At 41.1% G+C, this 14,480-nt stretch overlaps 1 protein-coding gene across 1 annotated transcript in view; it reads left to right on the top strand.

The window, feature by feature from the left end:
• The window catches only part of LOC105833999 (Down syndrome cell adhesion molecule-like protein Dscam2), a 109,226-nt gene extending 94,922 nt beyond the window's left edge, over nt 1–14,304 (top strand). Inside the window, exons 13-31 of the mRNA XM_028191628.2 lie at nt 2,522–2,641; nt 3,683–3,856; nt 4,018–4,168; nt 4,784–4,932; nt 5,065–5,196; nt 5,487–5,787; nt 6,270–6,448; nt 6,529–6,698; nt 6,773–6,911; nt 6,993–7,110; nt 7,241–7,692; nt 7,970–8,151; nt 9,054–9,447; nt 9,607–9,750; nt 10,787–10,972; nt 11,260–11,471; nt 11,815–11,968; nt 12,054–12,156; nt 12,298–14,304. Of these exons, the coding sequence (XP_028047429.1) occupies nt 2,522–2,641; nt 3,683–3,856; nt 4,018–4,168; nt 4,784–4,932; nt 5,065–5,196; nt 5,487–5,787; nt 6,270–6,448; nt 6,529–6,698; nt 6,773–6,911; nt 6,993–7,110; nt 7,241–7,692; nt 7,970–8,151; nt 9,054–9,447; nt 9,607–9,750; nt 10,787–10,972; nt 11,260–11,471; nt 11,815–11,968; nt 12,054–12,156; nt 12,298–12,541 (3,704 nt within the window). The 3' untranslated portion in view covers nt 12,542–14,304. The remainder of the gene's footprint in view (nt 1–2,521; nt 2,642–3,682; nt 3,857–4,017; nt 4,169–4,783; nt 4,933–5,064; nt 5,197–5,486; nt 5,788–6,269; nt 6,449–6,528; nt 6,699–6,772; nt 6,912–6,992; nt 7,111–7,240; nt 7,693–7,969; nt 8,152–9,053; nt 9,448–9,606; nt 9,751–10,786; nt 10,973–11,259; nt 11,472–11,814; nt 11,969–12,053; nt 12,157–12,297) is intronic.
• The last annotated feature ends 176 nt before the right edge of the window (nt 14,305–14,480 follow it).

Raw genomic sequence — 14,480 nt, 5'->3', positions numbered from 1 at the left:
TCCCGATCTCCCGGTCCCCCATCACTCCTCCGAGGCCCGACCTATCGAATCCCTCCCGCAGAATTCATCCGAGACCATCCTTCTTACCCCAGACACAGTGTGTATTACATTTGCGTTGCTTTGGCTCTCTGGGAATGCGTCGGTATCTCGTGGACCCCCGAGGTTTGCTTGACTTGACCGAATAATAAAGGTAACAGTTTGCACCTTTCCTTATTTTTTACTCGTTTTCAACTACAACAACTACAACAACTACAGCAACAACTGCAGCTACAAATATAAATGAGAACGAAAAAAAAAAAAAAGATTTTTTCTGGCCTGCGTGCGTGCGTGTATGAGCATCGATACTTCATTCGGCATGATCTCTTTACGTAGTCGTAGACACACCACAAAACTTGCCTGCATATTTTTTACGTGTAAATATATATTATCTCTTTCTGTGTGTCTGTGTGTTTATCAAATTATATTTAAATAATATATATCAAAGTATCTTGATCACCCAAGTGCGAGCACGTGCCACTACGCTCACGACCAATCTTCACCGACCTTTGCGCTGGCTCTTCTTTGGGCTCGTTGGAAGGCAGCCTTTACTCACTTCTGCATGCTTTCTCACCAACTTTCTCTTTCTTTCTCTCTCACTCTTTCTCTCTTTCTTTCTCTGTTTCTGTCTCCGTCTCTCTGTCTTTCTCTCTTTCTCTCTGTCCGTCCGTATCTCTTTTTCTCCTTTTTATATTTCTTTCGTCGCAACGGGACGAGGCTGCCGGACGCTCGCGTAACGCGCCCGCAAGCTCTCCTTCGTGCAAGAATAATGATCCTATGAGCACGATAAAAAGCTCCTAAGCTTGTCGATAGCCAATAGAAAGAATCTGAAGTTTTGCGTGGTACTCAATACACAAGAGCTTGAACTCGTAAGAATACCGAGCGCGCGCGCACCCTCCGCCTCGCCTCGTCAGCGACCGGTAAAGAATGTAGGCTAGTAGTACGTATATCATTAATTAAATTCGTACTTTATTGAACTAGTCGTTAGACGCGGGTACTTATACATACATATATATTGTTATTATTGGTATCATTATTATTATTGTTATTATTATTATTATTATTATTATTCGCCACCCTCTCACGAGGTCCGCACCCAAACACTTCCCGCCCTTTTGCATACCAATTTCCGAGAGTTCTACTTGTTTCACACGCCACCGTTTGGGCTCGAGTATATATATTTGTATACTCACGTTACATATGTCACATACATATCTATATATATCTATCTATCTATCTATATATTATTATATATTGTCGCACGCGATCGATGCGTGGCCGATACTTTGCCGTCTTGTAAAACGTTGGAAACTCCCACTCACAGTATCTCGCTTGTGCAGCGTTTTTTTACCACCACAGTAAGAAGTAGAACCCTGCCAAAACAATACACCTGATCGTACAAGTACCACCCCGCCCTCACTTTAAGACTTTGTCGACAAATCGATGCGCGACGCAAATCTCGCGCCGGATCGAGAAACTTCGACCAAGCATCTGTCTCCGTTGTACTCTTCTATTTTTTTTTCTTTTTTTTTTTCTCCTTTCGTAAGTGAGCTAAGAGCTGTTATACGTAATGTTGTCGCGCGCTATAGAGACGCCTACGTTTCGTTGTCCTTGTTGGTAGCTCCTAGGAGAGTTTAACGTTGCAGATAATAGATGATCGATTGCTCCCGCCCTTGTCACTTTCCTTGTTGCCCTGTTGCGGTGTTGAACATAGAGGTGAATTGTCTGCTGCTGCCTGGCGTGCGAATGACACGAGACTTTATATATACGTATATCAATTGACACCCGCGAAATACGCCTCGCATCGATTCATATTACCCCCTGACTCTCCACAACTCTGACCCCCATCCGCATACTTACCTTCATTCTCACTCTATCTTCTCTCAGTATCTTTATCAGTTTCTCTTCACATCGCGCTAATTATATCCGCGTGTGTATATATACGAAGCGTCAAGCGGAGATTCGGGGAAAAAAAAAGAGAAAAGTGCGAAAGGTCGCGCGGAAGAGAGCATGTATTCCAAAGAGGGAAGATCAAACGAGAGCGGGCATAGTAGCTTCACGCGCGAGGTCCTCTCTCTCTCTCTCTCTCTCTTTCTCTCTTTTTCTCTTCTCTCTATCTATCTAACTCGATACATCTCTTTTTCTCTTTCTCTCTTTGTCTCTCTCTCTCTCTTTTTTACTCTCTATCGCGCCGTCTTTTATCGGTTCGTTTGAGATTCGATCTCTTTGACGTGCAGAAGTCGCGCGTTGCGCGTCGAAGCGACATGAGCTTCACGTAGCTCTCTTTCGTTTGCGTCGCGCTTTTTCACGGCTTCCTCTATCTCTCTTTTTCTCTCTCTTTCTCTTTCTCTCTTTCTCTCTATCATGAAAAAACGTACCTGTCTCTAAATCGCTAACGACCAGTAAAGCAAGACGTAATAGTAAAGTTGAATGCTGACGCACGCGTGACGGATCTGCGTAAAGCGGGTTGTCTCTGACGTTGCAGTGCCGCCCAGATGGATCGTCGAGCCGACCGACGTGAGCGTCGAGAGGAACCGCCATGTCGCGCTGCACTGCCAGGCGCAGGGCGTCCCGACGCCGACGATCGTATGGAAAAAAGCCACCGGTGAGACGATTGCAAATAAAGCCATTTTAATTCGAGAATAGTCCCCCTATGCGGGAAGGTTTTTACAGCGTCGAAGAAATAAAGCTCACGTCACAGAAAATTTTTTTACCGATTCAAAATCTTGCCATTTATTTGAAAATTTTCGAGATCGAATTTGTACAGTAGGAACAAGTTATGACTCGTGTATTTATAGTATCTGTTGAATGGCAAGTGAGTGTTTATGAAAAAAAAAGTGAGTGTTTATGCAAAAAAAACTTCCGATTATTTTTCATGCAAAACTGTCTCGCGTGATCTGTTGAAACTAGCTGGACTGTAAAAAACATCGTTTACATTATAAAATCAATCAAATGTAAGAGTTTATGTTATAAATTTAAAAAGTTTATATCGTGTTGCTGCAAATATTTACCTTTATTTATATATATATATATATATTTTTTTTTTTTTTTTTTTTTTTTTGAAAAATACTTCGTATAGTTTTTATATTTATATGTAATATAATAAATAAATGTAATAAAAATAAACCTTTAATAATTCTACATACAAAAACAAATACATATATAAATAACTTTATTGATAGCGACTTAGTTAACCTTATTTTAAATTGTTATAAAATGGGAATTATACAATTAAAAAAAAAATGTTTTTTCAAATCTGCATTTTTAACAAAAATCTGCGATGTACAGATGTTTGTATTAACTGACTTCTTCATTTTTTTGTACATATTGTCCTTAGATATTAATAAAAAAATACGATCAATAATATACAATATACAATTAAACTATGACTTTTAACTGAATGGTAAAAATCACCCCAAGTGATCGTTTTTATACAAAAAAAAATATAGGATTACTATTCCCGGATCAATGTAAAATTGTCTCGCGCGATGTTTACGTTGATCGAAACAGATAAATCTTTGTTTCGTAATACTATTTGTAAAATCACTTCTTTCCGAGAGCCAGGAAAGCACGATAAAATTTCGTTCGCCTCGAGTAGATCGAGCACTTGATCGGTTCGATTCTCTCACGCGGTACTTGTTAACAGGAAGCAAAGCCGGTGATTACGAGGAGTTGCGCGAAAGAACTTACACCAAGATCCTCAGTAACGGCACTCTGTTGCTGCAACACGTGAAAGAGGACAGGGAGGGCTTTTACCTGTGCCACGCGAGCAATGGCATCGGAAGCGGACTGGGCAAAGTTGTGCAGTTAAAAGTCAATTGTAAGTAAATTTGCATCACGCAGAAAAACATATTATACATTTTTGCAAACTGATTATTTCACGCGACGCGTGATATTAACGGTACAAGCGTCTACCTTGTAAATGTGAAAATCCTGTCATTGAACTTAGACTTTTCTTTCTGTTGCTTCGCGTCTGTGCAGCGTCTCCGTATTTCGCGGCGCCGTCGCGGCTTGTTACCGTGAAGAAAGGGGACACGGCGACGCTACACTGCGAGGTACATGGCGATAAGCCGGTTACCGTTACCTGGCTGAAGGGCGGCAAAAGCGAACTGAATCCCTCGACGAATTACCGGTAAGTCGAGATTAACCATGGAATCGTAGAACGGACTCTCTCTCTCTCTCTCTTTTTCTCTCTCTCCTCCCTCTCTCTCTCCCCCTCTCTCTTTCTATGTTTCTGTCTCTTTCTGTGTGACCCGCGCGTGAAAATCGATACTCGCGATGAATTAACTAAAGCGGCGCAAAATCTCCGCGACCCTCCCATCCTCGCTCTACGATTTTCGCTAGATTATCGTGTCACTCGATACGGAACGTTTATTACGAGCGGCACGTTAGTCTCGATAAATCGATCGTGCCACGCGGAATTTAGCAAATGAGATGCGACGATATTAATAATGCATTTCGGGCTGATAATAGGGAACACGCACTCGGCAAACGTATGTGAAACGCGCCCACATAAAAAATTCAGGAGAGCCGTATATGCGGTTAAAAGGATCAAATATTATCCGTTCATCCATCTATTAACAAGAGAACAGCTGAAATGCCGTTGTTCAAAGGTGAAGTTTGTACCAAAAGCATTAGCATACCACCTCTGATGCAACGGCAACATGAATATTTCATAGTTGTGCCTCCCTTTTCGTCCGAGCGCTTTTAATAAACTTTTTTTTTTCTATAAATTTTATTTATAAAGGGTCGCAGTGAAGCAGGAAATAACACCGGACGGTGTCATCGCGCAACTGCAAATCTCGTCGGCGGAAGCCGCCGACAGCGGTGCGTACTTCTGCCAGGCGAACAATCTTTACGGCCGCGATCAGCAGCTGGTGCAACTCCTCGTGCAAGGTACGATATCGAGTTTGTAGGTCAATTCGCCCACCCGATATAGAATAATTGAATTCCAAATGCGATACTCTTGCGCTATATGCATATATATCGACACACGAGTGCATTAATATCGAATTCCGCGTGTTTTAGAGCCGCCCCAACCGCCAAGCGCTCTGGAAACTGCCATGGTGGCCAGTCGCAGCATTAACGTTAAGTGGCAGCATAAGTCGCAGGATACTAGCGAGGTCCTAAAGTACATCCTCCAATACAAAGAGGGCGAGGGTAAATTGACCAATATTGTTTTACGCAAATTGGATATACTTTTCTTTGGCGTAACCGTGAAATCCGTTTTTAAACTTGCGGTATCGCGCGTACAATAATAAATTATAAGATTGATTAATACAACATAAAATTGGTATAAACTCTGTCATATTTATAAATCAGTCTTGTAACAATTTTTTTAAAGCTACATTTTTACATTAAATATGTCGAAAATTAATTTTTGCCAAATTTGCAATAACGCAAAGTATATTTGAGAGAAACACTTGACATCTTAACGTCGGAATTGCTAGGCGGAATATGGCAGCAACAAGAGTTTACCGGGCCACCCTTACCGTACGCGGCATTGATCGACGACTTAAAACCCGCCACGAGATACACTATACGCGTGATAGCGGAAGGTCCAGCTGGTCGATCTGTCCCCTCGGCGGAGCTCATTGTGAGAACCGAGCCGCAGAAACCAGCTGGTCCGCCGATGAACCTCGCGGCCAGATCGCTCTCCTCGTCCGAGATTCTTGTCACTTGGTCGCCCCCACTGCTGGAGCTTCGTCACGGTGACATACAGGGCTTCAATGTTGGTTACAAGGAAACGAGGTAATCAGAAAAATTTTATCCCTCGATGTATTTCAAAGCAAAACTGGGTTTTTATGGCTCATAAGATATAAATGATCTGTATTACAATATGAGCTATATAAACTATGCTTCACGTGGTACCCAGGCAATTTACGGGTTATTGAAAATTTATACTTTATCAAAAACAGTAAAGATGATGTATTTTGTTCTTTAATTTTTATTTTTTTTTATTTTATTAAAATACTAAAGTGATATATTAACAATCTTATAAAGTATTTACTTTTTTATATTGCATTATTTTATGGTGCAACCCTAAGTTAAGACAAGAAATATAAACGTAATCAATAATACAACTCGTTTCTTTAAAGATCGATTGAAATTAAATTTGAACTTACATCCAGACTTCGATTATATTTTTCGATATCTAAAAAAAAAATTTTTTTCAACGATTATAAATACATTCCTTGACGAACGAACCAATAGTCAGGAGATTATTATTTCAGCTCGAACAACCCATCGTATAACTTCACTTCCGTCTCGGGCGACGGAGAGGAAGGCGGCGGGGAGCTTCGACTTACAGGTCTTAGGCCGTACACCAGATATACCCTCGTCGTCCGAGCTTACAACCAGGTTGGCCCGGGTCCTCTGTGTGAACCGCTGATCACGCAGACCCTGGAAGACGGTGATTATTAAATGCATATGCTCTCTTACTTGTCTCCTAACTCTTCTTCTTTAATAATCGCCCGGAATGCTCGTTTATAGTTCCCAGCATGCCGCCGGATGACGTGAGATGCGCGGCACTCACCTCCCAGTCCTTGCAAGTGTCCTGGCAACCCCCGCCCAGCACTCATAGCAACGGCATTATTCAAGGCTACAAATTGAATTACGAACCAATTTTGGCGGACGCGTGGCGAGGGGTGGACGAGATGGAGGTGGCTATCCTGCCAAATTAATTGTATATTCCGTATCCTATCTCAATTAATTAATTCATTAATTCCGTGATTAGGTTCGTAAAACAAGCGCCCTGACAACGGTTCTAACTGGACTTAGGCGGTACACCAATTATACTATCCAGGTTTTGGCTTACACCAGAATTGGCGACGGTGTGCCTTCCGCGATGATTTATTGCCAGACGGAGGAAGACGGTAATTCGTTTGATTCTTAAAGTAGTCTTTTTTTTCGACACATAATTTTAATAAATATCTTTCTCTTATTTTTTTATTTAGTGCCGGGCAGTCCGGCTGATATCAAAGTCGTCGTGAGTTCACCGCAGGCCCTCCTTATCTCATGGCTACTGCCGCTCGAGCCAAACGGAATTATTACGAAATACAATCTTTATACACGGTAAGATAAAAATAAAATTAATAAATCAAAATTTGTATCGTACCTAGTGCCTGTGAAAGCTACTGGTCTTGCAATTTATCTCGTATCGGACTTCCGCAGTTTGTCAGGATAATAAAAAAAAATTCCGCAGAGTCGTCGACGGACGGGAGGAGCTCAATCACGGCAAAAAGACGCTACCGGCGACGAGCACGTTTTTCGAGGCGACCGACTTGCAGCAGCACGTGGAGTATCAGTTCTGGGTGACTGGTAGCACCCGAATGGGCGAGGGTCAGAGTTCGCGGGTCGCGGCGCAGGTGCCGACGAACAGAGTGCCAGCCAGGATCACGTCCTTCGGCGGACACGTAGTGCGTCCGTGGCGGGGCTCGGCGACTTTGGCGTGCAACGCGGTCGGGGATCCGACAAGGGACTGGTACAAGGGCAACACGGAGCAGATACGCACCGATTCCGCCAGGAACGTGCAGATCCTGACGACCGGGGAGCTCGTGTTGTCGAATCTGCAGTCGCAGGACAGCGGGAATTACACCTGTCAGGTGGAGAACTCCCAGGGCAGCGATAAGCTGCACTACACACTCACGGTGCAAGGTAATCGTTACTTTCTCTTCTTTTTTTTTTGTGACGCTTTAATAAAGCTTCAATAGAGCAGGCAGGAATTTTACATAACAAAACGTTATTGTATGTGTTCTAATATCACAATATTATTTGCTGTTAGTTACAATGTAATGTCACTGCTGCAATGTTACAATTACGGTGCTAATATTCTGCTGAATAGGTTTTAATGAACTTACTATGCGGACTCTAATTCGGCAGAATATTATTGTAGTCTGGACTACACCGCGATCTAAAATCTACTGTGTTGCAGTTCCGCCTAGTGCTCCTGTGTTGTACGTAACCAGCTCTACCTCGAGCAGCGTGTTATTACATTGGAAATCCGAGTATAACGGTGGTGCGCCTTTGACGGGTTATACGCTGTATTATCGAACTACTCATGGAACCCTTGATGAGTTACCGTTATCTCGGCATGCTACCAGCCATGAACTAAAGGTAAACTTGGCCAAGATTAATTTGTATATAATTAATCGTCATTGTTATATTAATTGTTGATGAAAAAATGTTAATTGCTTTAGTAAATTTTAAGATACTAATAGTATATAAGACGCAAATTTTACATTATAATAATATTATTCAAGACTCATCATAAAAACTATACAAAATTTGGAACACGTTTCTTATTATAGAAAAAAATTTTTACATTGTAAGAAAAAAATTGCTTTTATTTTAATGTTAAAAAAAGCCTAAAAATAATAAATTGATAATAAATAAAACCAAGGATAGATAACAGAATGATTATAAGACTTTACATATTTTTTAATTTAATAAAATTATTAATCAAGCAAATCCATGTTAGAAATAATTTTGCACAGTCACATTTGACAACCTTATAAAATAACATTAAGTCACAGTTTTAAAAGCAAATTACTCATTTATAGTATGAATAATAAATATGAATTTAATAAATTATTTTAATTGTAAGAAATTCTCATTTTGTGATTTCTAAAGAAAATTTACAAAATCTGAAAATATGAACATATGAAAAAGAATGTATCTTTTCTAGAAATTTAATTAAAAATAAAGTTGTCAAAAATTTTCATTAGTTAACATAAAAAGAATGGTTTTGCTAAAATATCTAAAATATGTAAAATTTATAGTAATTAATTAATTATACTATACTCTCAAACTGGTTTGCTAAAGTGTCAAAACTTTGCAATATTACTCATTATTGTTGCTTGAACATTTGTCATAATAATTATTTTGATAGTCCAAAATTAATTTCATTCAGCTAACTTTTTAGATAGTTCAGCAAAATCACTTCTTCCGTATAGAAATTAAATTGATAGAAAGTAATAGACATACGAAGAAAATACAATTGTAATTTTTTTTATCAGGGACTCCTGTGCGGCAACACGTATCAGTTGTATCTAACGTCGCATAATAAAATCGGCAGCAGTCCGTCGTCGCCGGTGCTCTCAGTTCGAACTCAGGGTCAAGCCCCGGGAATCCCACCGGCAGCCGCCTTCCTCAGCCCTAATTCCACCACTCTGGTGCTGCGATTACACGTCTGGCCCGATAACGGTTGTCCGATAAAATATTTCGTTATACAGTACAGGCCAATAAATGAGTTTCATTGGACTCTAGTGTCGAATAATATCAAGATGCAACGACGATTCGTCGTAACGAATTTAACGCCCAGCTCGGTCTACCAGCTCAAAGTCGAAGCTCACAACGTGGCCGGCAGCAATCAGGCCGAATTCACATTTGTCACGTTGACGAAGGAGGGTGGTAAGTTTGAAGATAGATCAAGTCGATGCATGAAAACTAAATATAGCGCAACTTTCATCGGAAGCTGGTGATCGGTGATTGAAGATGCATTTGCGCCGTCCGATAAAACTTAATTTAAAGGTTTATATCCAAAAGCACTGTGTTCCTGTAACTTTGCAGAAATACCACCGCCAGGGCTGTCGAAGCGCGGGATGACGTCGGCCATGCCGTTTTACACAGATATTAAGGTGATATTGCCGTTCCTCATTGCTACTATCGCGTTGGTCGCCGCAGCGGTGATCGTCGCCTTACGCTGGAAGAACAGTGAGTTCATTTGATTATCGTCTCTCAGATTTTTCTTTTGTCTGAAATACTTTTGATCGTTAATTTTTCTATTTATATACTACTAGCTATGCCCTGCCACGCGTTGCTGTGGCTCTCTATTCTTATGCTACGTTTTTTTCAAATTTTCTTTGCTTTTGTTGTTTAACTTTCAAGAGCCTTGCTTTACTGTTGCTCTTTTTATTTTATTTTTGAATAAGCATTTATCTATCTTTAATAAATCTAATATTCATTTATTCACGTACTTCTAACTTACTTTATTTATTTATTGCCTTTGGCACTGTACTCAATTAATTTGTTTCTATTTATTGTTTTGTATTTTTATTATAATGTAATATAAATCTTATTTTATTAAAACTTTGAAATAATTTTCAATTAAAAAAACCGAATTTTTTTTATTTCACAATAGAAACATTCTTCGCCTCTCCCGGTCTCTCCTGGTCTCTCCCCGTCTCTCCCGGTCTCTCCCGTCTCTCCCCGTTTCTCCTCGTCTCTCCCGGTCTCTTCCCGTCTCTCCCGGTCTCTCCCCGTCTCTACTCGTCTCTCCCCGTCTCTCCCCGTCTCTCCCGGTCTCTCCCCGTCTCTACTCGTCTCTCCCCGTCTCTCCCCGTCTCTCCCGGTCTCTCCCCGTCTCTACTCGTCTCTACCCGTCTCTCTCCGTTTCTCCCGGTTTTTAATCTTTTATGTGAATTCGGATAATAATATTCTAATTGTAAGAAATTCTCATTCTGTAATTTCTAAAGAAAATTTATAAAATCTGAAAAATATGAACATATATGAAAAAGAATCTTTTCTAGAAATTTTCGTATTTTCTGATATTTCTAATGCTATAATTTAAAAAAAAAAACTTACAAAGAAATTTTAAATATTTTATCAAAAGTCTTCAATATGAAAAATTATATAAAAATTTCTAAGAAAAATTTTCACCTAGAAACGAAATGGCTTGTCGAATATCTTTCAATATTTTTTTAATATTCCAATAAAATTGAGAGAGTTAACGAAAGAATGCGTTTACCAGGATACTTGGGAGGTCAGCTGCAACGACCGATGAAGGAGTCGCAGGAAAATCAACAGAATGCAGAAACGCAGCGGGAACGTTATTATGCCACGATACATAAGGTGGCATTGCAACAAGCGGCGAATACGGGTGCGGGGCCCGACAAGATTCCAGGTGAACCTTTGTTACGATATGGACAACCATCAGGTTTGGTACTGTTTGGCATTAATTACTGTTGCGCAGGTACAAGACGGCTGCTTTAGCGCCGCTCATAATAATGTAAGACTTACAAGAGAAATGAAACTTAAACAAATAACATTTAAAGCGCACGCTTTTAAAGCACAGAATCAATTAATGTAGATTGAACATTTTTTTTCTATCTAACATTCTATCTGATATTTCGCACGTGAATGCAAAAATCGAAACGGATAGACGACTGAGACAGTTAGCCCGACGCGATTTGAAAGGTAGGCAATGCCTCTAATGGGTTACAGAGACAGCGGAGGACATTTCGCCGTACGCTACGTTCCAGCTTTCGGAGGGTGGCGGGGGAAGCCTGGCAGGGTTGGGCGCATTGGGCGGACTGGGAGGCGCGGCGGAGGCCACGGCGGCCGGTCTCCACCCGAACAACACTCTTCTGCACAGCTTCATGTATCACGAGCACGCCATGACCGAAGGGTGCGCGAGCCCTCCACCGGCGGCGGCGGTATACATCATTTCCTCCTTTTACTTTAATTATTCACTCCAAAGTATTATTATATAAATCATAAGAATTTTGACTTGATATAGAAAAATTACTAATATAGAAAAATTTTTATAAACATAAAAAGATATATTTTTTTATCTAAAGAGGATGCGTATAAAAACTACCTAAATTTAAGTACTAGTGCACATTGTATATTATATATATTAAATATTATATATACATGTATATAATACTTAATTTGTATAAATTGTTAATTAATAATCCGTATCAATACGAAAATTAAAACAAATTTGCTATAAATCTTGCACGCACATATACACACACAAAGATCCAATCTGCGCAGAGCATGAAGAGCGTCTCGTCGAGAAGGCGACAGCAGAGAAAGCAGCAAACCCCAGGCGATGTCGAGAGCGACGAGAGCGAGTCTGACCCGGATCAACTGATCAGCTCGCGCACGGAGTCGTCGAATCAACTGGACGCTGGAAAATTAAAACATAGTACGAAAACATAGTTACGACTTGATGTTTATTAAAACGTTCGGCTCGTCGGCATTCTCTAATCTCTGAATGTTCTTCATTTCAGTTCGCGCGGTCTCGGACTTTATCTATCACGGCACGTCGAGCACGTCTTCGGACATTTCTCCCATGTCCGAGCAGAAGTCACTGCCACGAAGGGGGCGATCAAGGTAACGACTAAAGTACAATTTATAATCAATTCCACTTTTAGAGGCGCACACGTTTTATTTGATCGCTTGATTGATCCCTTACCGCAAAATACTCATTCGCAACATCCTCTAGTAAACTGTTTCTTTTGGCTGTCTCGTAAGATGGCATGTTCCCAGCAGGAGCTCTCTACGCACGCTACTGCCGCCGATCTCGGTCGCGGAGACCGCGTTTGTCGGCGGCAATCAGGGGGCGGTTGTGCCGGGGAACGGCGACCGGCCGGAACTCAGCGAGGCCGAGTGCGACATCGACTCCCTGAAGAAGCTGAAACTGGGGCTGCGGAGCTCTCTGTGGTCGCGGCCAAGCACTCAGAATAATCCCTCCTCGGATTATTCCATCGCCGTCTAATCTGCCCCCTCCCCCCAGGTTGTCGCCCACCCCCTCCCACGGTAGCTCCCCCTTTTCTCTTAACCCCCGTGGGCCAAAGATTGTAGGTAAATTGATCTCTTCTCTTCGAGAAATTTCCTCGTGGCCATTCGTAGGGCCCATTCGACTGCCACACCTGCTGTCGACGATAAGTAAATAATTACATCTCTCGTTAATTGACGATCGAGGGAGAGGCGTGCATAAATAAAGTTCGCGGAGAAGATCGAGACAATGAGGATAAGCAGGTATAGAAGAGCGCATGGTATGCGTGTGCACATAGAATCGAATAAAAGAAGACCATTTCTTGCCACGCGAAAAATCTAACCCCTCAAACTTTTTATCATAAATTACATTATTATAATTCAATTTTTACAAAGTAAAAAAAGTTTTACGTTCGAGACGCCACTTTTTACAATATCCAGCGATATATACTTGTGACAAAACGCGACACCCTGTAAACTGTTCTTCTATAAACGTGTGTCCTCGCTGATCGAGAGAGAGCTAGTCGAAAGTATCTTTAAGTACATAACGTGCTTCTCCTCTTCCTTGTCTACGACGCGACGCGAGATAATACACGTGCGTGCAGAGTGCGTGAGGCGTATGAGTGAGTCCGAGTCCGAGGATGCGTGGATGATGATGTCGTCGAATCGCGTGTATACGTGTGCGTGCCAAAACGACAATTTGCTCAGACCGCTGCGAGTCGCTTCGCCGGCGGGCGATCCAATTCGAGACCAAAGACTTAATCGTACGAACAGAGCACGGGAGAGTACCTCGCGTATCATGAACAAGAGAGATGGCAGGCTGCATCTGCTTCCACCCGAAAAATAATTCCCTTTCACTTATATCAATTTCATCGGCTCGTTTAATTCTTCCGAGAATTTTTATTATCATAATATACATATATAACATAAATTTATAATATATTCTATATATTATGATATATATATATAAGAATACATCTTGCAAGTAAGGCTGTAAGATTTTCATTCGTTTATTCATTCATCTGAAATGATATAGAAAGTCACTAATTATTTGTCTATTATTTTATTTGCTTGTTATATTAATATATCGCTATTTATATCTGATCATTTTAATTTTATTTATTGCTATAATTTTATTTTCCGGTGTCTAGATTTCGTTCACATTATTGACGCAATATTTAATAAGATCTCCCTTCTCGCCTTCCATAAATATATGAAGCAGCTCGCGAAGCTCTCGCCATTCTGAAAATTATGCTCGTTCTGTGTTCGGTGCGCGCGTGTTATTACGAATATTTGGGATGAGAACGGAAAGGAGAAGAGACCGGACTTCCGAGTCCTCTAAGAGAAAAAAAAATGACGGATCGTTGAACGGTTGGGCTCTGTTGCATTGTAAAGTTTATATACGTACGAGTATAGTACCGTTGATTACTTTAAGTCCGTTATTAAACCTAAGACTTCTATGTAGAACGTTTTCCTGCACGCGGAGCGCGTTAATCGATCGGAGGGATCGAGTACGAGGCTGATTGTTTTTCGCTCTATATAAAAAAAAAAAAGAGAGAAAGAAAGACAATTTCGGGGCGCTTGAGGGGAGAGCCGCGAACTCGGGCTCTCCGCTTCTTCAAATCTCTCTCTTGTAATGTCGTGCACCTTCGAGACTTCGTGATCCGACGCGACCAATCTCACTACTATAATATGCAATAAGTCGTACCAGCGAAACTCTCCTTTTCAGACTGAACTCGAAAGTACTGCGAAAAGAAAAAAAAATTGCCATTAGATTTAATTGATTACGCGCGCATCCTGCTGCGCCGCGAGCTTCCAATACGTACGATGAATATGTCCACGACACTGCCATTCCGCAGACCACCTTCCGCGATTTGACCCCCGAGGGGTCAAAAACTGAAATCATTTTGTACATTCCGGAACGAAAGAAAAGAAACACG

Source organism: Monomorium pharaonis, chromosome 11, assembly GCF_013373865.1.
Source record: "Monomorium pharaonis isolate MP-MQ-018 chromosome 11, ASM1337386v2, whole genome shotgun sequence".
Taxonomy (NCBI): domain Eukaryota; kingdom Metazoa; phylum Arthropoda; class Insecta; order Hymenoptera; family Formicidae; genus Monomorium; species Monomorium pharaonis.
This window is presented reverse-complemented; position numbering and strand designations above follow the sequence as displayed.